Source organism: Epinephelus moara, chromosome 20 (assembly GCF_006386435.1).
Source record: "Epinephelus moara isolate mb chromosome 20, YSFRI_EMoa_1.0, whole genome shotgun sequence".
NCBI classification, from domain to species: Eukaryota; Metazoa; Chordata; class Actinopteri; order Perciformes; family Serranidae; genus Epinephelus; species Epinephelus moara.
This window is the reverse complement of record NC_065525.1, coordinates 27,031,926-27,054,179: the sequence shown is the minus strand read 5'-3', so window position 1 is coordinate 27,054,179 and position 22,254 is coordinate 27,031,926. Positions and strand designations below refer to the sequence as shown.

The window sequence follows — 22,254 nt, the reverse complement described above, 5'->3', positions numbered from 1 at the left end:
ATTCACTTTGTTGCAGAGAGTTGGATGAGAAAATTGATACTACTCACATGTCTGTGCAGCCATTAGCTTAGTTTAGCTTAGCATAGCATAAAACTGGAATCATGGAAACAGAAGCCTGGCTCCATCCAAAGGTAACAAAATCCACCTCCCAGCACCTCTAAAGCTAAGTAAGAAAACCAAAACCAAAGTGTAAAAACAAGTTGTGGTTTTACAGGGAATTATGTGTGGCACTATTTTTTTCTATTCTCCTAAAGCTATAACAATTTTTATCCCCCAGATGGAGCCAGGCTAGTCATTTCCATTCTGCTGAGCTAATGCTAAGCTATGCTAACCAGCTGTAGCTTCATGTTTACCGTACAGACATAAGAGTGGTGTCTATCTTCTCATCTAGCTCCTCCGCAAGAAAGCAAATAAGCGCATTTTACAACATGTCAAATAAATTTTAAAAGCAACAGACCGCATGACAATGTTCATAATATCTTCTGGGTGGAGACCCCCCTCACCACGTTATCTTGCAGTCCGACAGCTTCAGGTGAACTGAGGCTGTTACCTTGAAGCCACCTGACTCCATTGACAAAAACAGTAGTTTTACTTCACACAACACAGGAGTTGCTGGTATCATGCAGCCTAGATTGGTTAGTGTGTAAGTTAAGACAGAGAAAGTATCACAAATATAGCATACACTTAAGTAGAGATAGATTTTTTAGGTGGCTAAAGTACATTGCTTAGCTTCCGTACTGATAGATTTGGTTTGTCAAAGACACTAGCAAAGCAACACTACATAAATGAGCACAACAGACACATCAATTAGGTCAGACCACTGTGTTTAACTATATATCTTTAAACATTACAGTTAAGACTGCAAATGACGACATAAATAAATAAATTTGCCAGTTTCACATACCTCCACGATTTAAAAGAACTGCTAATTGTCTTCCTGAAAGTGACTGTTGTTGTTAGCGTGACATCACAATGATTCAGTCTATTCTGCATTAAGGATGATGCAGCTTTGAGAAAGTTGCGGTGGGCACACAAAGTGTGAGTGGGCCAGGATAAGAGTCATTAACGTGCAGTCTACATGAGACCGGGCTCCTCTGCAGGCAGAGAAACATAACAACACAGAACCAGCGACGTGGACATCTCGGCTCCTGAGGAGAGGAGGAAGAAAGCCCACATGGCTGAGCCTAACCGCCTCGGCAGCTCCAGCCGCCCAATCAGCCCCAGTCCACAGAACCACCGGCACTGCAGGCCAAACCTCAGACTGGAAGCTTGGAAGGCAAAGCAGTGTGACTGCATTTCCTGAGTCCACCCCATTTAAACTCACAATATGGAACATATTAGAAGCCCTGTAGAAAAAAAAAAGGGGGCCGCGTTCCTAGATCTTCTCTTTTACAGCCCCTCGGAAAAAAAAAGGCAGTCAGACTTCTAAAAGGACAAACTGGGCCTCTGGAAAAAAGTTGTTGAGCTCTTGGCGAGATCAATGAGCATGACATATTTTAATATATAGGATTACTTCTCAAAACATGTGCGACTCAGTGTTAAGTGAATGTATTTTGTATTACTTAGCAGAAAGTGTAAAACTGATCCGTGATTGGTTCTCTCAAAGAGTCACACAAAAAAAACAACCCACAGGCAGGCACAACCACAACCATGCAGGCATAAAAATATGTATCTCAGCACTGCTGCAGCGCACTGCATTCATGTGCTATTGCCTCACAATTTAGATAGAAGGCTCTGAAGGGATTTGATTATAGCCCATAAAGCAAAACTATTAAAGGCTGGTATAAATTACAGAGTTTTTCAGACAATATTGCATAGAACTCTGCTAACACATCTTTTCTCCTCATCAGAGAAACGCTTCATGCAGACAGGAGAAAACTTTGCCTCTCCAAGAAAAATTGAATATTAAAGAATGTAATTCTAGCGGCTTTTGCAGTGAATGAAGCCTTGTCCCTCGGTACGGGTTAACTGAAAGAGGAATTCTGATTTCAAGGGGAAAAAACATCCTAGTATAGGCGAGAGAGGCCGAGCGGTGACATGCTTGTGTGCACTTAAAAAAGAGACGCCTCTGTTCAGTCAGGTCGAGTGTGTCGTAGTGAATACGGAGTGAGACTGCCTGCTTCAGCCTTTTACTCTCTAGGAGCAGAATGCTAACAAACGACAACAGGATTTACAGAAAACCTCTTGAAGTCATGTGAATGAACATAAATCAGATAATTTCCGAAACATATCTAATATCGCTGGATGCAACGATAACGACCACTGTGCTCTTGTGATTTGAGTCGGACAAGGGGAGGCAGCTATAGGCTGTTGATAAATGCTGTCACAAATGAGCCTAAGGGTGTGTATGTGTGTGTCCGTGTGCGTGTGCTCACACTGTGGCATTCTTTTAACCTCTGTGGAAACTCACTAAAATAAATCCTTTTCGTACGTCAGAGAGGCCCCTGTGCACCCTGTAATTACCGAAGGGAGGGTGGGATCTGCAGAGAAGCATCAGGAGCGGGCTGCTTTTGGCTTCTGAAAAACCACCTAAATGCTTACTCAATGGTCTGTTCCAGGCTCAGTTAGAGGCCTACAGCACAGTAGCACAATCACGGTTTGTCATCTGGGAGATATGAAACAAAAAAAATGTCACTCTAGAAGCAAGATCTATCAGCAATGAAAGAAAAAGTGCGTGTGATGGCTGTAGAGACACACCTGTGCAGGTAAAGACGCACGCAAACCCACACCAAAGCACAAACACATCAGTCACACCGCTTCTCATCCCTGTGTCTTAAAATTCAGCCCATTAAGGTGGAAAAACACCCAAAAGGAAAAGTCTCCCTCTCTTGGCTCACCCTGCGTGCCGGCCCATAATCCCCTCTGAGAGCGTGGATCCCCTGTGCGCTGGCATGTGTCAGCACGCCCAGTAAGTGGCGAGCATGGCAGCTGCGAGGAGCCATAATTAACACCCTCAGCCAAGGTGAGAAGACTTCCGTGGGCCGGCGTTCATGAGAGAGGGAGAGAGAGAGAGAGCAGGAAGTGTTTCAGGCGCTCTGTGTAATCTCCCTTCGTTTCAAAAGGTGCTATTACCTCACTGTGTTTTTACTGGGGCCAGATGTGCAGGACGGGGTCATCAAATGGAGTAGCAGCGAGCTGCGGTAGTTCCACATCTGTCCGGCTCAAATGACCTACTAACTCTTCAATACTTCTGGGTCTGTTTTAACTCTCTTGTTTCTTACGAGCACAACAGGAGAGGCTGAAATCATCTTTGTGTTTAGATTACTACTCTTCACTTTTAATTTACTCTCATGTTTTTGCAGGTGTGCGCTCACCTTTTGTTAAAAGGGAACAGATGAGTTTAGTGACTTGATTGTAATTATCAGAGAGACCTCAATCCTTTGTTGCCAACTGTGAACATGGAGAACCAGGCTTTAGAAGAGGCTTACAGACAAGAATCTACAGTCTGAGGAATGTACTGAGGCTTTGGCAGGACAGAAGCCATAATAACAGGGTTTCGAAACTCGGGAGCTTTAAAAAGCAGTTGTCCGCACACAAGCTCAGAGAGGCTCATATGTGCACAGACAACTGCAGATATATCCACATGTAGCATTTCTGCATCCTGAAGTGCTTCGTGTTTGTGTTGTGAAAAGTAGCTACTATGTTGTTTTCTCTCCGACATCCGTTTCTAATCAATGCAACCCTGCATCTATCGAAAACAGTGGAACAAAATGGCGGCTGGGTTTTTTGGGGCCGAGAGCGACACAGACTTCTCCAGAAAATGATTGAGGGCTGCAGCCTGCTAATCAATACCATTCCTGAGCTCATGGAGCACACAAAGCTGCTTACATGGCTTTTCCTTCATCTTGCCCAGATTCAAAGTCCTCCTGCCACAACTATTCCAGCTCTGGAGCCGAGCACAGCTGAGCAGAACAGGCGCCTCTCCAGAGATGCAGCTTCAGTAGATGTGTATTGTCGCTTGGCCCCTCCCCAGCCCTGTCTAATTAGGCCCCCTCTCATACCCTCTGTGGTGGCTTGTGTAATCTGCCCACTATGTGTCTTAGCTCCTCGCCACCCCATATAATTGTCTGCCAGTTCCTCTCCAGTGGTGATGTGGGCCCTTTTCCCATAACAGAGACACAAAGGAGCAGGATAATGGCCCCCAGTTGTAGGGAAGAGAGCAGAGGCAGAGACAGAGGCGGAGTGGAGCCACTCCTCTCTGCTGTTTGAACTCTACACAGTCTTGGCTCCAGACAGTCAGCAGGCCTGGAGGAGGCTGTCTGAGCCTTTATGGAGGAGGGGAAGGACAGAGACGCTGCACTCAGCAGCACACACACCATTGGAAAGTAGTATTTTCAACACAAAATATGACAACCTGTCATAAGAAAGAGCCCCTCTACATTGTGTCTCTGCTCAGAGTACATTCCTCTCCGACTTCAAAAAGCTCATCCAACAGTTTCGACGTCTCAGAATGAGAGCCCACTTTTAAAAACGCATTTCCTCCTAACTGCACAGTTCAGCACTCATTAAACCAGAATCAGAGTGTTACTGAATGCCTCTATTGCTGAATGTTGGCACGGACCTCTGCCCCCCCTCCTCACTACCACCACCGCCAATCTGACAACCCAACACCAGCAATTATGAAGGAAGCCAGCTAAACCACATCCACCTTGGCTGTAGTTTTTAAGATTCCAGTAGGCTTGTAAAACTTCTTGGTTTCTCTGCATACATTCCAGTATCACTGTGGCGGTTTCAGGGTGCCGCATCCCTGGTCAGTTATAACAACGTCCATTGTGAGACGAGCTGGCTGCGGGGACCCGAGACCTGCGACCAAGGGCCAGCGATGATGTGCTGAAGTAGGAACACCTTCAGGAAGGATCGCCTGACTGCTGAGCCTGAGGAGTTTCATCATTTCCTCCCACACTGTCCTCCACTACACCATCTCCTCTCGGTCCTCATTACTGGGGCTCCTTAGGACCTCAAGGACATGTGGATCAGTTACGCTAGCTTGGATTAAAATCTTCTTATGAACACGAGGCTGTAGATGCCACTGAAATATAGAGGTTCCCACATATTTTCATGGACAAAATTTCAAAACTTTTCCATAACTTTTCAAGGACCCATAACATGATGTCACGTGACCATTCACAAGTATAAATCAAACATAACTGTAAGGTTTACTTTACTCCAAAGTAGTCCGCAGACATGGACCAATAGAGCCTTCAGATTGGGGGGTGACAGCCAACAGTTCGGTTGGCCTGTGGGCTAATTCTTTAAAAAAAAAAAAAGCTCTGTACTTTCCAACGACCATGCTCTACTTTCAGAGCAGTTAAAATAAAACCAAAGTGCACATTGGTGCTCCAAGTAAAAACTGAACGCCCTGGGGCATAGGTATGGAAACACGTTAATTCACACTGTCACAACATAATTTTTCTTGCCCGCATTATTCAACATACCAAACTCTGATTAAACATAATTCATGGCATACATGGAGGGAGAGACCATAATCAGGGAGAAAATCAAGAACTGCACGCTATGATAAACAAGACGCAACACACCGACACATATTAAAGCTATGGTACGTCAACATCTTTAGAAATTAAATTTGCCATTTTCTTACAAAAGGTGAAAAGTTATCCATGGAAGATTACTGCAACAATCAATTTCACTACACACAACAAAATTGCATGAGTTTTCCGAAACTATCGAGGCATTTACTTACTCCAGGCCTTTTCCCAGGCCTGGAAAATAAGATTGTGGAATTTTATGACTTTCCCAGGTTTCCCATGACCGTGGGAACCCTGAATAAATATCATTAGCTTTGTCTTTTAAACCAGTGGTTCCCAACTGGTCCAGCTATGGGGTCCAGATTTATTCTCAGTCATTAGTAGTGTCATACTTGTGTTTGGCCATGTTGTTGAGTTAGTTTGCTATCACCTTTAAAGCTTTATGCCGGAAAGTCACTGTACTTCAAAATAAAGTGTATTTTTTACAAACTTGACACGTTTGTGAGTCACTTGCGGTCCACTCAGAATGGGCCTGCGACCCACTTTTGGACTGAAACCCACCAGTTGGGAACCACTGTTTTAAATATCCTCCTCTACACCTATGAGTGCAGACGTTTCTTTACTCTTCACAATAACTGTTCTGAGTGAACAGTGAAATTACAGCAGCTCTGATCTTTGTCCGCTTGGCACATTTGAGAACAAGTTCAACTCTGATCTTTAAATCATCTACTCCCTGGCTAACTGGGAACAGAATTTCCCAACCCTTGACCTGAAACACAATGTCATATACCTTATTTCAGTATAGTATACGATACATGGAAGTACTCTGAGATTTGTGATGAATCGTATTTCAGAAAAATCAAAACAAGTAGGGTCAAATCATATCAGTTGACTTGTTAAGATATCATGTAAATAATCAGAGAGAAATATTAAATGTGTAGTACACAGAGAGCTAATGATGCAGACCAAACAAAGAGAATTATTATGCGAATACTTTATTATCAATGTGTGAATGGTGTTAGCTTTTTGTCTGGATATTAATAGTATATGAAAACTATACACCAAATCCAGGCTCATCCTAATTTTGTTGTATAATTTCTCACGTTGGTATTGAAAGATTCTTTATCTTTATATATATTTATATATATAATATATATAAGCCAAAGTGCATTTTCCGTTTTTTTCCTCTTGTCCATATACACATTGCACCATACATAAATAATTACATTGTAAAAATGACTCCGTATTTACAAGTATAATATATATTTCATATAATATATAAAACTTTATATTAAATCTAGGTAGATGATATTTGGGATAGTTTGTGGGGTCCGTCTGTGTTATCTATGGTTGTTGAGGAGGATCTCCAGCCAGCAGGGGCAGGAGGTGATGAACTGTCTTGAGTAGCAGGGGCCCCAGCCCTTAGCAAAGCTGATGCGCACACTGTTGGGGTCATAGGGTCCGTCCAAGAGGTCAGCCTCTGTGGTGTGCCTCAGGAGGCACGAGCGCTCATAGTCAAACACCTTGATGGAGTAGCCTGGCATCACCTTTCGCACCACCAGAGTTCTGCTGTTGGGCACGTCCAGGGTCGGGGAGTTGACAAATATGGGGTGCTCACTGCGGTTGTACGCCCAAACGCCGTCCGGCTCTTTGCTGAGGAGGATGCCGTAGCCGATTTTGCCTCGTGTGCGCTGAACGGTGCTGCTGCGGTGTTCCAGGTTGAGCTGGCCCAGGCAGAAGCCCGTGCCCTGAGGTAGATCATAGAAGATGCTGACGGAGTGCTCGTACACTGTGTAGAGGCGACCCACGCGTGTGCGGTGCTCCCAGTACGCCACGTTACACCAGTGGCTCTGCTTAGGGGCATCAGGCGACATACTGGCATCTAGAAGAGACAGAAGGACAGTCATTAAACAAAACATAAACAAAAGCAAACAGGCCTAGTAAAAAGGAAGGCTTGAGTTTTAAGGGATTAACTATCTCTTTTTATTGTTCAGAGCAGATGGCCACACTATAAATACTGAAGGAGGCTCTGTATTGAAATCTAAGCCTTGTATAAATACCACTGCATGCACATCCGTCCAGCACACACACACACACACTCTCTCATACGCACACACACACACACACACACACACGCTACTATACATATCCTGGGGGTGGAGAGTGTAGTGAGGTCAGTCCAACTGAAGACCTGCAGTTTCCTCCTGTTCCTCAGGAGGGCACTGTAATGATTACACACTGACCACCCAGCACAGAGGCAGTCTCTGCTGCTCACACATGCACTTTCAAAACAGATCATGTTTACCGAAATTAATTTAGAATTACACTCAGTGTTTCCACTGAAAATTGGCAAATAAGTCCCAGCAGTAGTGCGTCGGGGCTGGATTTAAAAATCAACTTTTTGAAAGACCATGTTTTGCCTGTGCATATTTTAATAAACACTGCTTAAGACAAAAACACTTTTTTCTTTTCACAGTGGAACAAAGTTGGCATCTCATTCCCAAACATCTCTGTCCAGTAAATCAGCTTGTTAATTCAGTTTTCATGGCTGCAGTCTGTGAACTCTTTCCAGTGACAGCCCTCAGCACTCCAAAGTGAGTTACTGCTCCCTAGGTGGACTTCTATCTCCACCATAGTGAACAGATACACAGCACTGTCGACTACTTTCAGAGGCTGCTCCAGTGCACACTGCTCGTAGCTGTCACACAGTTATATTGCTCATAAAATCTGTGGTACGAGGAGAGGGGCTGGTGGAGGAGGAAGAAAAAGCACAGAGAGTCCCATGATCTCACATCCGTCTCTTCACCCTTTACTTCTCCAGTATGAGGGTGCCTCTTTCTCCTCTTCCCTCGTCTTCCTCACATTCCACAAGAGTGGGGGTGACGGGAGAGGGCCAGGCAGGGGGTCCCCCTCCCCCTCCACCCAGCTCTTCCCCCTGCTGTGGGCCCAGGGACGGCATTCAGCTCCCTGACAACTTAGCACAAGCCCGTGACCCGCTGACCCCCCAGCCTTCATGCTATCAGCTCCCATTAACTCACACACAGAGTGATGCCATTATTTTGCTTCAGAGGGTCTATTGGCACAGAGGATTTAAAGCCTGGGCCTGTGGCCCCATTCCTTTCAGTCTCTCTGCTCTCAGGGCTTAATGACCGCCCGCCCCATTAACAAACGCCTTTAAGGTGGAGCATCGCAGATCCACACAGCAACAAAATGCCTTGCTCACCTCCCACCCAACTAAACCTTTCTGCTGAGTGACCCACACTAGTAAAGTTTATACAAAGATTAGCAAAAACGTTGACCAGACTTGCACAGACAAAACGCCTGCTGGTTCAAGGCTCTCTGTGTTGTGGAGGGGGAGGAAAAGAGTGAGTGAGTGAGTGGGGATGTGTGGGGGTGGGGGGAAGCTGCAGACAGGCTCTCTGTGTGTTTGCGCACACACTGATGGCTGAAATGACCCCCTCTCTTCAGGGGCCCCAACATGCATGTGCCATTAGTGAATTCCACACTCCAGCTCCTCCACTCTGAGCTCAGCTTTTACTTCAGTGCGGCTCGGCCACACAAAGAACTCAGCCCCAACTTGTTTACGGCCCTCTATTGTCTCGAATCAAATGGAGCCCACACATCAAGGTAAACTCACTTTGAAACTGTGCACACAAACACAAAAGACCAAATGGCTACCGTCTCCTCCTTTTTAGGTGGTAAGAATAAAGCGAAAGCAATTTGGTCAATAGTGTCTAGTTTTCACACGTAGCATGGAACGAAGGTAGCCAGTAAGACTGCGAGGACCAGGAAGAGGAATGAGCAGGACAAAGGTTAGAAATGTATCAAATGTTAAGCCTGAGGGAAGACAATGAGCACACCATGAGCCAGGCCTTTTCCTGTCGCTCTGTTGTGTTAAGCGTCTACGTGTGCCTGTGCGCACATGTATCTGCTTGGACAGGGAAGAAAATCAGCCAGCATGTTTGTGTCCTGAACTTGTGTGTTTTGGCTAGGTGGGGGTACTGAGGTTAGGGCTCTGAGAGAAGAACTCATTAGGATCTCTTTAACAGAGCACAGCTATCACCAATTGGCAGCCTGTTTGGACAATATCACCACAGCAACTATGGCCTCAACTCCAGAGCTCAAGCTGCCTTCTGCTCAATCTTCTTCAAATGCTCTTCTAAGTCTTAAAAAAATTAGGGAGACCTTGTTTCCTCAGCAATTTCCAGCTTTAATTATTAGTATGATCACAAGCTGATGTAGACAGAGGCCAGGCCAAGGCTCAGACCAAACCTAAAAGTCAGATATGAGGCGGTGAAGGGAGGGCGTGTGTCTCCCTCCCTTCTGACCACAGCAAAGACACCCAACTCTCTTTGACTCCATGTTGGGCTTTGAGAGGGTCTGCTCAGGGCGGAGCCATGACGGGCTGGGAGCAATTACTGGTGCTCTGCATCCATTTAACCCTGCCACCTTTTAACAGCTCCGTTTACCCATTAGAATAGTAGCGCATGTTATTATTGTTATTTTATTCTCAAAAGCCTCTCCTCTTAGTGTCAGTCTCAGAATCAACTGACGCAGCCACAGTATGGCCGCTGCACTTCCTGTTCCTGCTGCCAGGGGCAATGATCTAATTTAATCAACACTAACGCCTTACATAACCTATTTCAAAGTGCTGGTATAAAAAAAGTGGAGATACATGGACCTGTGGAAGCTGTTTGGTCTACAAATTGTCCTTTGGCCAACAGGAAATACATGGAATAAGCAGCCAGCCGTGTTTTAGCAATATGATAAGGATAGTCTGTGTTTGGTTTTCCCTCAAGCGTCAAGAAATAAGTAAACACATTACGACACTTGAAATATAACAAGCCTGCTCACACTTACAGTGAATTAAAAGTAACCTTGGACGCGTGAATCTGCACATACTACAAGTCTTAGTAGTCCTGATGAAGTAACAGAATAAACAGAGATTTTAAAGAGCACTCCTCTAACTGCAGAAAGCGTTTGGTGTGCGTGTGGAGTTTGATTTCCATAACAAGGCCTAAGCTCCATGGAAACCATGTGAAAATGTTGATTTTTCTGTTTCCCTGTGGCCTGTCTGATTGGAGGAATTCAGAGTATCAAAAGCAGGACATCAGGTCTGACAACAAACACGGACTTTTATCAGTTCACTGGAACTCAGACAGCAAACAGTGACATGTTCAGGTGTCAGCTGTAAGATTTTGGTTCAATACAAACATATTATTCTGTGTGAAATATGAGAGAGCATGAAGATATAATGGAGAAAGAATTCAGATAGTTTCTACTTCAGTGAAAACTCATGCAATGAAGTATAAAAATTACATGATTTATTCATAATTCAGAAAAATGGCCCCTGTTTATATTGTGATATGGCTCACTTTTACAAATGTGACCATGGATAAGTAGCTTTTTACTGTTTTGTTTGTGGAGCTGGAGCTAAACAGAGCAATTATAAGCCTTTTATTATATAATGTGTATGTAAAATCTTGATTTGGAAAGTAACTAGTAACTAAAGATCAAATAAATGTTGTGGAAAAGAAGTAGAAAGTTGCATGAAATGGAGGTACTCAAGTACATTGCAAGTAGGGCTGGGCGATACGAAGAAAATCAAATATCACAATGTTTTTGACCAAATACCTCGATATCAATATTGTACACAAAGTGTTTACACAATGAGATTCTGATAATCGTCGGTAATGTAATGTGATCAGGGATGGGCATTTTATGTAGCCTCTATATTTGAGTACTTGCATAAAAGTTTTCTAGAGTACTAGAGTAAAAAAAAAACATCTAACATAAGAATAAGAAAGTAAATATGCAACAATGAAAAACAAGTGCAATTTTAAATTCATTTGTTGAACGAGGCTTCAATAAGCCTACAAATTATAATTTCAAAAGTTTGTCTGTCACTGCTGTTGTTGTCCTTTACATGGGTTAGATGTAGCACTGAAGGACTTTGTCTCTGCCGCTCTCTCCCGGTCAGTTCAACATCTTTCATCTGTGTTAGCACGAGCTAACATGCTATACAAAGCCATTTAACAGTCCCAACAAACGCAGACTGACACACCGAAACGGCTCAACTCTGTCGTTGAACCCATAAATAACTTTTAAGTAACATAAGACGTGTATGCTAACAGTTAGCCATGTCACTGTGTGTGTGCATGCGGGCAGACTCTCACCAACACTTCCTCACTGTGGAGCTCACACTTCTGCAGCTGTAATCTCATGATAAACAGCGAAGAAGTGACAGTGGGGCAAGGAGGTGCTGAGCAAAGCAATACACTGCACGCAGTTCTACAATGACATAAGGTTTCACCTATTTAAAATCATCAAAAATACATTAAAAAAGGTCGTGTTTACATGTGGGAGGCTGGGCAGTGATTACACTTTACAAAAATACGGACAAAGACTGATGTCACAATCAACTTCTCATGCCCATCCCTTGTGGATATAATGAAGTGAGAAAAGGAAAGTGATAGAACAGCTAGAACAGTCTTGTAAGTTCAGAAAACGACATCTCTTTGCTGTAATGCTGCCTTTAAAACCAGGAAGACAACACTTATATTACAACATCCAAAACCTAAGACAATATCTAGTCTCACATCATGATATCGATGTAAGATCGATACATTGCCCAACCCTATGTGCAAGTAACTGAAAGTCATACTTAAGTAGAGTACTTGAATAAATATACTTATTACATTCCACCACTGATGATAATATAGGCCACCGTGACTGCCACAGGCCAACAAGCAGAAAATACTGATCATGATTATAGCCATTAAATCATTTTTCCTCTGTTATGAGAGAAGACCAACATGCCATTAACACAACCCTTAAATATGCCTATGTTAAACACAACTTGCCCAAGCCTTTTCCACAGGTTTACATATGGAAAGAAAGCAGATCGCCCTGCTATGAGTTCCTTGCACTCGAGGGCGAGTCTGGATAATTACTACTAAGTACACAAAAATGGGGGCTTGAAAGTTTCAATGGCAATCCTTGATGATCATCCAGTAATGCTTTTAAAGACAGCATGAAAAGGAGGGGGGGAGAAAAGGGCAGAGGGAGAAGCAGAAAAGAGCTGCCCCGGGGTAAACACAGCTCCGCAGCCTTGGAGTGAGATGAATGGGAGGCCGAGTGTCAGGGACAGGCAGACAAACAACAGCTTCCCCTCCGTGCTAACATCTCCCCACCAAGCTCCGGGGCCACCTCCATTATACTTCATCTCTCCTAATCCAGAGCGGGGAGCAGAGATGAACTCATTCCTGCAAAACTTTGCTGAGGAGGAAGAGAAAAAAAAGAAAACACTGTAGCGAGTCCCTTTAAGCAGTGCAGTCGAGGGGAGGAGAGCAGCAAGGAGAGGAGGGGGGAGCAGTCTCTCATCCTGTGCCAAGGATTAGATTCCCCTCCAGCTATTAGACTCTACCAATGAACTGATAGGCTTGGGGGCTGGTGGTGGGGAGGGGGGCATGAGGACTGTGTGTGTGCCTCTGTGTATGTGTGTGTGTGTACACTGTGGTTGTGTGTGTGAAAATTTAGAACAAATTATTTTCTTTGTGCATTCCTGCCCCCCCCCTCCCTCCGATGATTTCTTCAATTTAACTTTCTTTCACAACTAAAAAAACACAAAGTGGAACTAAAGCAAAAGCCTCCCCCTCCTGTTCAGTGTATGACATGGCTTTAATTCTATAGACAATGGTTCCTACAGGCCGGCTATAACCCCTGAGCAGGCCACATTTAGGCTGGCGTCTGGGCTATCGCTGCCATCAAAGTCGGCTTTATCAGACAGACACGCTAACTGGAGCTGCTCTTATATGTCTATGGATTTTTCTCCCTGAGGTCTGGCCTTTCTCTGCCGAGAGAGGGAGAAAGAGATAGAGAGGGAAAGATAGAAAGACAGGGAGAGAGATATGTGCTGAGAGAAAACACTGTGGGAGCCAGAGAAACTGAATCCAGTCACCAAGCCTGGCTGGTCACAATAGGAATGCTTTACATTGTCATCCACTTCCTTTCCACTTTCCCTCCGTTACTGTTTCGGGATGACCCCGCGAGGGAGGAAAAGTGCTGTACCCTTGATAGCAGATAACTAACAGAATCCATAAATTAAATCAATAAACAACAGAGGGTGTAAAAAGCACAGGAAGCTAAGGAGGCTAATACGAAGGAGCCGTCTGGGCGCGTGAGTAAGAGACCACTGGTTTGAGGGAGAAGACTTTTTTTTTAAGGGGAAGAGAATGTGCTGCTCATTTCCTCAAACTTTCCTCCAAAGCTCTGCAATGTGTCAAAGACACAGAGCACAAGTGATGGTGGTGATGCAAGTGAGGCCTAGGAGAGTCCTTGAGGGCATGTAAAAGCTCTGTGAAAACTGTGGGGGATGTTTGTAAATGTCATATCTACAGGCGGCGTTAAAGGCCAGCGAAGTCCGAGAGAGCACAGAAAGCAAAACACTCAGCGAACATCCTGCTGGGTGGCTGTGCCCTTTCACCTCCTCATACAACCTATCTGTTTGTGTGTGTGCGAGTGTGTGTGTGAGTGTGTTTGTTTGCGAGTGTGTCAGGGAGGTTCGAGCCAAGAAGGCTGGAGCGTTTGAGTAGAGGAGACCCTGCACATTCCTGAACTCCCCCCTCCTCCCCTTGCTGTACCTCCTAACTTCCTACTCTGGCTAGGACCGTGGGGGGTGGGGGTGCAGCAAGAAGGTTGCTTTCTGTCTCCTTTAAGAGTCTGGTTTGGTGAAAAAGTCTCACCAAATGACACGTCATGTGAGAGAGGAAGTGTTGGATGTGTGGTCTAAGACTTTAACATACACACTTTTCTTTATTGAATAAATACTTCACTTCAGAGTCCAAAAGCAAGACCCTACACTGAGGGAGGAAACTGACTTTAGCTGGCCTATATACTCAAGCTATGTTGAAGGCCTGGTTTCAAATGAACAATAACAAGGAACTCTATTATTACGAGTTATATTAGTCTGACTAATTTAAGGCGAAAGGTAGGTATTTGGTTTCCACCGGGCTGGGAGGTGAACCCGCTATGATGGACAGAGCTGCCGTTCAAACAATGGTTTCCTATTGATCGGCCCAGTGGATCAGAGTCTGTGAGGAGAATGTGTTCTGTCAGGATAATGTGGCACCAGAGTTTCTGTTTCAATCACAACACTTGCTGGGGCTGTAACCCACACTGCTCCACCGTGGGCATCCAGACACCAGCTCCCCAAACAAAGACAACTGTTTCCCCCATCCCCGACAAGTCAGCCCGTTCACAACAAGCAAGACGTTCATTAAAAATGCAGGAGTGAACATTTCCAATAATTCACAAAGTCCTTCCCTGTCAACATCTGCAAAAAATCTTGAAGCTAAAGGGAATGGCAGGATTTCATTAAGTAAATTATGTGCTGGCAGTCACAGAGAGGGGAAGAGGGGGAAGCTACAGCCAGACCTCTAATCTAAACCGTACCCTGAAATGCGACAGCCTGACTGCACGTACTGAGCCACACAGCCAAGACTTTAGAAATGCACACAAATAAAAGATAAGTAAAACACGCATTACAAAAGTAAATATAATTTTCCCTGAGGAAGATAATCAATGAGAATTTTCACAATAATACTACTTGCAAAAACTTTATCCCAGAGTACAACTCACCATGTCGAGCTGTACTTTGTGTAGAAACTGAGGACATGCATACTTGTTTATGCTCAGGAATAAAATACTTCGGTCTGAACAGCTTGCTAAGCATTTATAAACACTTTATTATAATGGGGGTTTTGCAGGACCATCGCTCAAAATAAAGGTTTTTCTGCTCAGATTTAAAAGGCATCATCTTTCGGGAACAAGATCAAAGGCTCAAAATGATGTCTATCATACTTGGCCCCATGTTAGGACAAGGGAGTGGAATGAAGATATAGCTCCAGTAGATCAAGTTCAAGATAAGGAAAGAGGAAAAAAGATCCAGTCCATGTCTCTCAGTTTACACATGTACAGTGCAGAGAAAACGAACCAGGCCTTGAAACACTGGGAGTTTACTGCTCAGCCATCAACAATGAGCTCCTATCCTTTCCCTCTGGCTGTAAAAGGTTTGTGTAGAGATGTCGAATGACATGGGCCCCTACAGTTAATCCACACACAGCATTCTGGAGGCTCAAAGAATGCGCTGGCTATTCTGAGTTTTAAAAATACTGACAGCCATAGGTTCAGACACAACTGTCAATGCTCCTCTGGGGAGGAAGGGAAAAAAAAATCTTAAATCTATTTTCGCCAGCAATCAGACCACAGGCCTAAATCATAGCTGGCCAAGGCCGGTGTCTGGATTTATAATTGTGGGTAAAATGGTCAGAAAATAAAAACAGCTTCCACAACTGGCACCTCCTTCACTACTGCTTGCCAGGCTTTGCAAGGCTAGCACATTTACAGTGGCCAGCTCAAATGGAGTATTGTTCCCCCTCTCAGCCTTGAGAGGAGGCACACTAAAACACTAAACTAACAGTTGGACATTCCATACATTTTTAATGGCATTGCACGCTCTTTATTTGTTGCTGTAACCCTGTGCCCTGAGCTGAATGAATGAAGCCATTGGTGAAGGCTGGTGCTGCGCTGCGGTGTGAAGGAAGAGAAGATGGTAACAGCAGCCCTCCCTGAGCACACGACAAGATTAGCTCACTCACTTTGTTTGCTAACGTAGAATATGGGGCAAAAATTATAGCCTGAGCACACCTCCTGTTATTTCTGCAGACTTTACCGTCTATCTGTGTGGTGAGCCCTAAAATGAAACATAGTCCACCTTATCCTGGCTGAGCACAGTACACTCTGTAAATTCATATGACAAGCGCAGCACTGTGAGCTTAGACTCATAGTCATGTATGAGGCTATAGATTTATCTTTATCTGTGAGCCCTTCAGAAGTTAGTCAAACACCCAGCAGCACTGGCACCACTGTGGCTTGCCAAGCGGAGACAGATAAATACTCAGCTCAGCAGGCTAGTTTCTGTTGACATGTAAGGGGTTTCAGGCCTCTCCAAGGACTGCTTTAGATTAGCATGGCTTTCACTCTGCACGTAGAGGTCATATTACCTCACCATGTCTAGGACCTGTGTTGCCAGTTCTCACTGAAAATCAACTCTTGGAGCAAATTCAGTGTAAAGAGATCTCAACACAATGACAACTACACTCCCCTCTCCATTTATGTGACAATTTAAGATGATATAAAGTGTTTACTTCAAGCTCACATATCCTCTGCTTGACACAGACACTCCACACTAAGGAGATTTCTCTACTATGAACCTTTGGAAAGGCATATTGGAATTGCTGTTAATCTTGACTTGGCTCACATCTTAAAATCTTCACTAAAAAAAAGCTGGAAAACAAAAAGTAAAAGATCCCAATCTAATGGCCAGAAGACCTTGTTGCAATCTGACAGATGGGAGACAAACTACACTGCAATCACACAAATACAAACACGCAACACCCTTCCATAAACAACAACAAACATGTTATATTAGTGAGCCAATAGGTTGTGTAGACTGTGGAGGACTCTGCTGAGGATCCTGAAAGTCACAACCCCAGAGAGAACAAGTTGAAAGTGGATTTCTGACACACCACAGTCTAACAATGCTGAGAAAGGGAAAATGAAAAATGGCCTTATCGCTCTTATCAATGGCTCTTTTTCTATGTGTATGTGTGTTACGTAAGGGGAAACGGAAGTCAGCCTCCCAGGACAGGAACGGATACTTGAGACGAGGACTGTGGGTACAGGCCCTACACCACTACAGAGAGAATAGAGCACAAGACCCTTCAGGATGTATAGCTGCAACACTCCGCCCCCAGCTTAAAAATGGACTCTGTAAACTGGACATGACAAACGGGTGAGGAGAGCCCCCTCACGTCCCCCGAGATGCTGGCCTTCTCTTCAACATTCCTCAGTCTCCCCCCCGCTGTCAAAGGGGCAATTCACCGCCCTGCACTGCTACAAAACCCAGGCAGCTTTTTAAAACAGGATGTTTGTCTGAGGCCTCCTTCCCCTCAAATAAACAATCCGCAAAACCTGATTTCGGGAGGCAGGGTGGAAGCACTCGAGTCACATTATTTCCACATCCCGTATCCTGGAGCATTGGGGCTCCTGAGGGAGTGTGGGCGGCCAGGCGCTGGGAAGGCTCAGGGCTGCGGTGGAAACCTGAGGCCATGTGCCAGGCTGCAGGGGGAGATGAGCCCAGGCTGCATCACTCTGGGGTCTGTGGGACGGAGCAGGGGGATCATGCCTCGAGGTGGGGAGGGGGACATCGCTAACATGCTGACGCAGTTGTCACTCCATCAGACCATACCTCTGTCTGAGCAGTGCAGAGTCAGAGTGCTGCCGCTACATACAGACGGCTAGATGTCTGTACAACGGTAACGCACCACATTTTAAAGTAATTCTCAAAAGATTGCGGAGCAGGACGACAATCATTACTGTTCAATTTTATTTGATGGTTCCTGAGCTATAAATTAATCATTTGGCAGTGGAATTGGGTGTGCTGTAAATGATGTCACCTGCATTATGTCACCCAGCATCAGGGGAGAAAAAATAGAGCACAACTTAAAAGAGCCATCCATACAGTACAGAGGCCACTGCAATGAATTGAACAAATGATCTAATACGGAAAAACATAACAGAGAAAATAAGAGGTGCAATCGATCCTAAATCTTTTCAGATGCATACAGCAGATATGCTGTTTAATTAGTTCCTAGCAGAGGTGGAATCACATGCCTTCAAAGTCAAATGAACAAGTTTGAGTCTGGTTTAATCTGCTTTAATCAAGAGAAGCATCACATGCCTTGATTAGACTGTCTAATTGTTCCATGCATTTCCACTGTCTCTAACACAGACAGAGGGAATGGTTTGATACTTAGTGCTGGCCTCTTCCTGACACAGACGGCCCGGCTGTGATTAGTATTGACTGCACAATTTAATTTGCTTCGCTCTTTCGTGTGAATGTATGTCAATATGCATCTGGACTTGTATGAAGACCCTGAGGAAGAATGACAGATTTAAAAATGTATAAACAAGCAAGTTTAACAGATGCATTCTGGTGGTCTCTGCACCTACACATCGCACGCTGTAATTTCCCTGAGCAATCTGTTGCGTGACTCGCATGAGGCCCTTCCCATCTATCTCCTAACTGCCTTGTTCTGCCTGGAAGAATCAGTCAATACCAGAGTGGACCTGACACAGTGCCCGCCTGCAGACGAGACATCCAGAGAGACAGCACTGGCCTTTCCTCCAGAGACAGGCAGGCAGACGGAGGCTAGCATTGTGTGATTACTGTGTGGGCACCCTGACTACCTGCTGATGCCCTCTCCCCTCCAGTAAGCGCTACAGCATTCTGTGTAATCCACGTCTAACAACTTTCAATCTTTCCGCTCCTCCTGTCCAACTTTCCTACGCTCTCAGGAAGGGGAAGAAAAAGGAGGAAAATAAAATAAAAGGACAGTGGCCCAGGTCACTCTGCATGTCTCCTGGTCACCTGACCCTGCATATCTGAGGGAGCCCCTCCATTCACATCGGTGATCTCAACTCACACCAGCATGAGCGTGTACACACAGTGTTATGCTGACAAATTCCAGTGGGTTGATTGAGGACACAACCTCTGATGACTGAAGAATGTAGGCAGACTGGAGCCACAATCTTACAACGGGCTAAACCAGGCACAGGGGGAAGGCCTGCAGCGTTCATTCTGCATAAATATTGTTAATATGGTAATCACTACACACAGCGACATTTATTGCTCTTAAAACAATCTTCAAAGACTGAAATTCTTAAGCAGCAATGCGAAGACATCTTGGCATTCCTCCTCAGACTGAAAGCAGCATTATAATGAAGAAGTGACAAACATAAAGAGCCCCCGATGTCAGAGACAATGTGACTGACATAATAAAGTCAATGTGTAGGGGGGAAACACCCCCTCAGACAGTCATACAGGAAGCAATGAGACCTGCTTCAAAGGGCTTCACTCTGATGTCCACACGACGAGGCCCAGGCAGTGAGGAAACAGGTGTGCGGGCAGAATGGGAGGGCAGCACCAGCAAAGGCACATTCTCTCACACACATAGGACTAAGGTATACTGTGTACGCACTGACTAGAAAGCTGGGCCCGCTCATGACGTAAACAGATATCACAGGGTGCCTGGTGGGGCCGTCTCTCTCCCACATTGTGACACAGTCAATAAATAAAACACTGTGAATGGTTCAAATGTCTATGACCGCACAGTGGCTGAAGGTATGAGTATTACACTGAGGGAGTGATACAATAATATGCACATGGAGAAGCTTTTTAAGAATGCATGAGAACATTTTAGCATGTTAAACAATTGCAGGAGTGAGCCAGAGGGATGAGAGAAATGTATCTGCACTTAAATGTAACTCTAACATTAACTTAACAACATAAGAGCGTATTGATTTAAAGACATATTTCATATTAGTATGGTACTAAATAATCTAAAGCAGAAGGAGAACTACTTTCCACTGAATATATTCAGAATATTGGTTGATGTGGAAGAACGAGCTTATCTACTAAACCAACCAGTTCCGATCTGTTTCTCTGCCATTGTGTGATGCAGAAGAATGCTCTGTGGGTATTTCTGTAGCCCTGGGCTGCAAACTGTAGTTGATTATATGACTACACCCCACCCATCCACCAAGTGCCCCCCAGACTTGCTTTTAAGAGGTTTACTTGTTCCTGCATGAGGGGTGGAGTCTGGATCCCATACAACTCTGGTTACACACAGACACTCTCTCTGCCCGAGCTGCAGGGGGATTCACAGAGAAAGTCATCTCCAGGACAGCAACATGTTCAACACAGGATAGCTTGACAATGTGCGTTACATGCCTGTGTGTTTAAGCAGAACTAAATGGGCTTTATAAGGACACCCTCAGGCTCTTGGTCTTATGATGGGATGTGTTTGGCAAATACTTGGTGGATGATCTGTATCACTGACAAGATGCTAATGGCTTGTTTCACTCAACATGGACACTCTTTTGTATCTAAAACCAAAGAAACATCATACGGTCCAAATGCAACATGATCAGAGACAAACCGGCTGCACAAATTAGCTCACAGCGAGGAAAACCACCACCCTGTAGAGCACTGGTCATTCTCCTTCCCAAGTCCAACTTGCTAAGTGTGTCACAGCCAAAGCACAGTGATCTGGCCCGGCCTGTACAAGCAGCAACACAGTTGGAAGAAACCAAAGCCTAGCATGTCTAGATCCTCCCTCCTCACCACAGTCTCTGAGGAATTGTGGTGCGCGCTCTGACAAGCCCCTCATTTGTTGACTCAGGGAGTGTCGCCGGGCCATGCTGAGGTGGTGACAGCATGTGTACCGGGGAGGAGGGGGGCCCTTGCTGACTGAATACTTCACTGCCAGGTAGCCATGTCAACTGCTCAGTGTCCAGGCCTCTGAGCCATGGCAGACCCTTTCACAGGAAATGCTGTTCCCTGCGAGCCCCAAAATGAGGGCTCTGACTCCCCGTCCACATGATACTGTGCATGTGTGCTGTGGCCCTAGTATGAGAGGGGGAAACATGCTCACTCTATGCCATGAGAAAGGAGTGTTTCATTTCAAATCAGAGGACAGGACTGTTTCTACTCGCTTCCTTTGGTGTGGCCCCATTCACAGGAGCAACTCCATTTCCCTGAACCCACCCCTCCCTGCAGCCCACTTACAGCCAGGCTTGATAGAGTTGTACGCGTGAGTGTCTGCACACATGCATGTGCACAACTATGTGTGCTTGTGTGCGTTTCTGAGCGAGCTTGGATCTTATTACAGTTTGATCCCACTCAAATATTTCTGAAAGAAAAACAGAGGAGGGGAGGCCGGCTCTGTGGCCAATGCACACGCCCCGCTGAACCTCTGCACCGCTCACAATGAAACCTTTATCTTTAAAGCTCCGACTGTTCCTAATGGCCCTTAATGAGAGGGAATAAAGTGCAACATCAAAATGAAATTACCTTCATAAGTTTGCATATTAATCCAGGTACACTCACAAGCTATGATGAGTGGAGCACTAAACTGTTGCTAAAGTACGCTCTGAAATAATTAAAACTCCTTTTCCTTCTTTTTTAACTAGTCTTATTTTAACCATTTCAAAGCCAGAAAAACAGGGCGATGCAGCACTGAACAGTCATGAAAGACCTATGATTTATTGCCATGATATTAGGGTAATTCATAAACTGTATTATTCTGATTTAAAGCTGTATGTACAGACGTGCAAACACATGAGCATGGAAGACAATTATCCCGTTTTTACAAATTAACATCTGTCTTACATGCTTTATTACTCAAACTATCAATTCTAATCATACGTCAGGGAAAAAGCAGAGCTCCTTATCCATGTATTAATGATCTTTACCAGATGGAAAATTGAATAGTATGGTACTAAATATAATGTTTTCACATGACGCATTAAGTGGAAGCTCTTTTTTAAGCTATGTTTCTACAGTCACTCTTTATTCAAGCTAGTTAATGTGTCACTATAGCAGTCCTACTACTTTAACAACTGCTCACATATGGAAAGTTGGTATTTAGTATCTGACGTGTCATTAAATGATTAGAACCACTCACATCTATGTACTGCATGTCAAACCACACTTTGACTGTGGCATGTGACCACCCAAAGCTTTACAGTGTATCTACAGTGCCAACCCCCCCCCCCCCCCCCCCCCCCCACACACCGCCCCCCCTTTCCTGGTATTATTATTATAACACATGCCCCTGGTTTTTTTGGCTTCCTGTCTATATAT

At 44.7% G+C, this 22,254-nt stretch overlaps 1 protein-coding gene across 1 annotated transcript in view; it reads right to left on the bottom strand.

Moving 5' to 3' along the window:
* Positions 1-6,471: 6,471 nt before the first annotated feature.
* The window catches only part of smad6b (SMAD family member 6b), a 21,853-nt gene continuing 6,070 nt past the window's right edge, over positions 6,472-22,254 (bottom strand). The window contains exon 4 of the mRNA XM_050072562.1: positions 6,472-7,368. Within this exon, the coding sequence (XP_049928519.1) occupies positions 6,827-7,368 (542 nt within the window). The 3' untranslated portion in view covers positions 6,472-6,826. The remainder of the gene's footprint in view (positions 7,369-22,254) is intronic.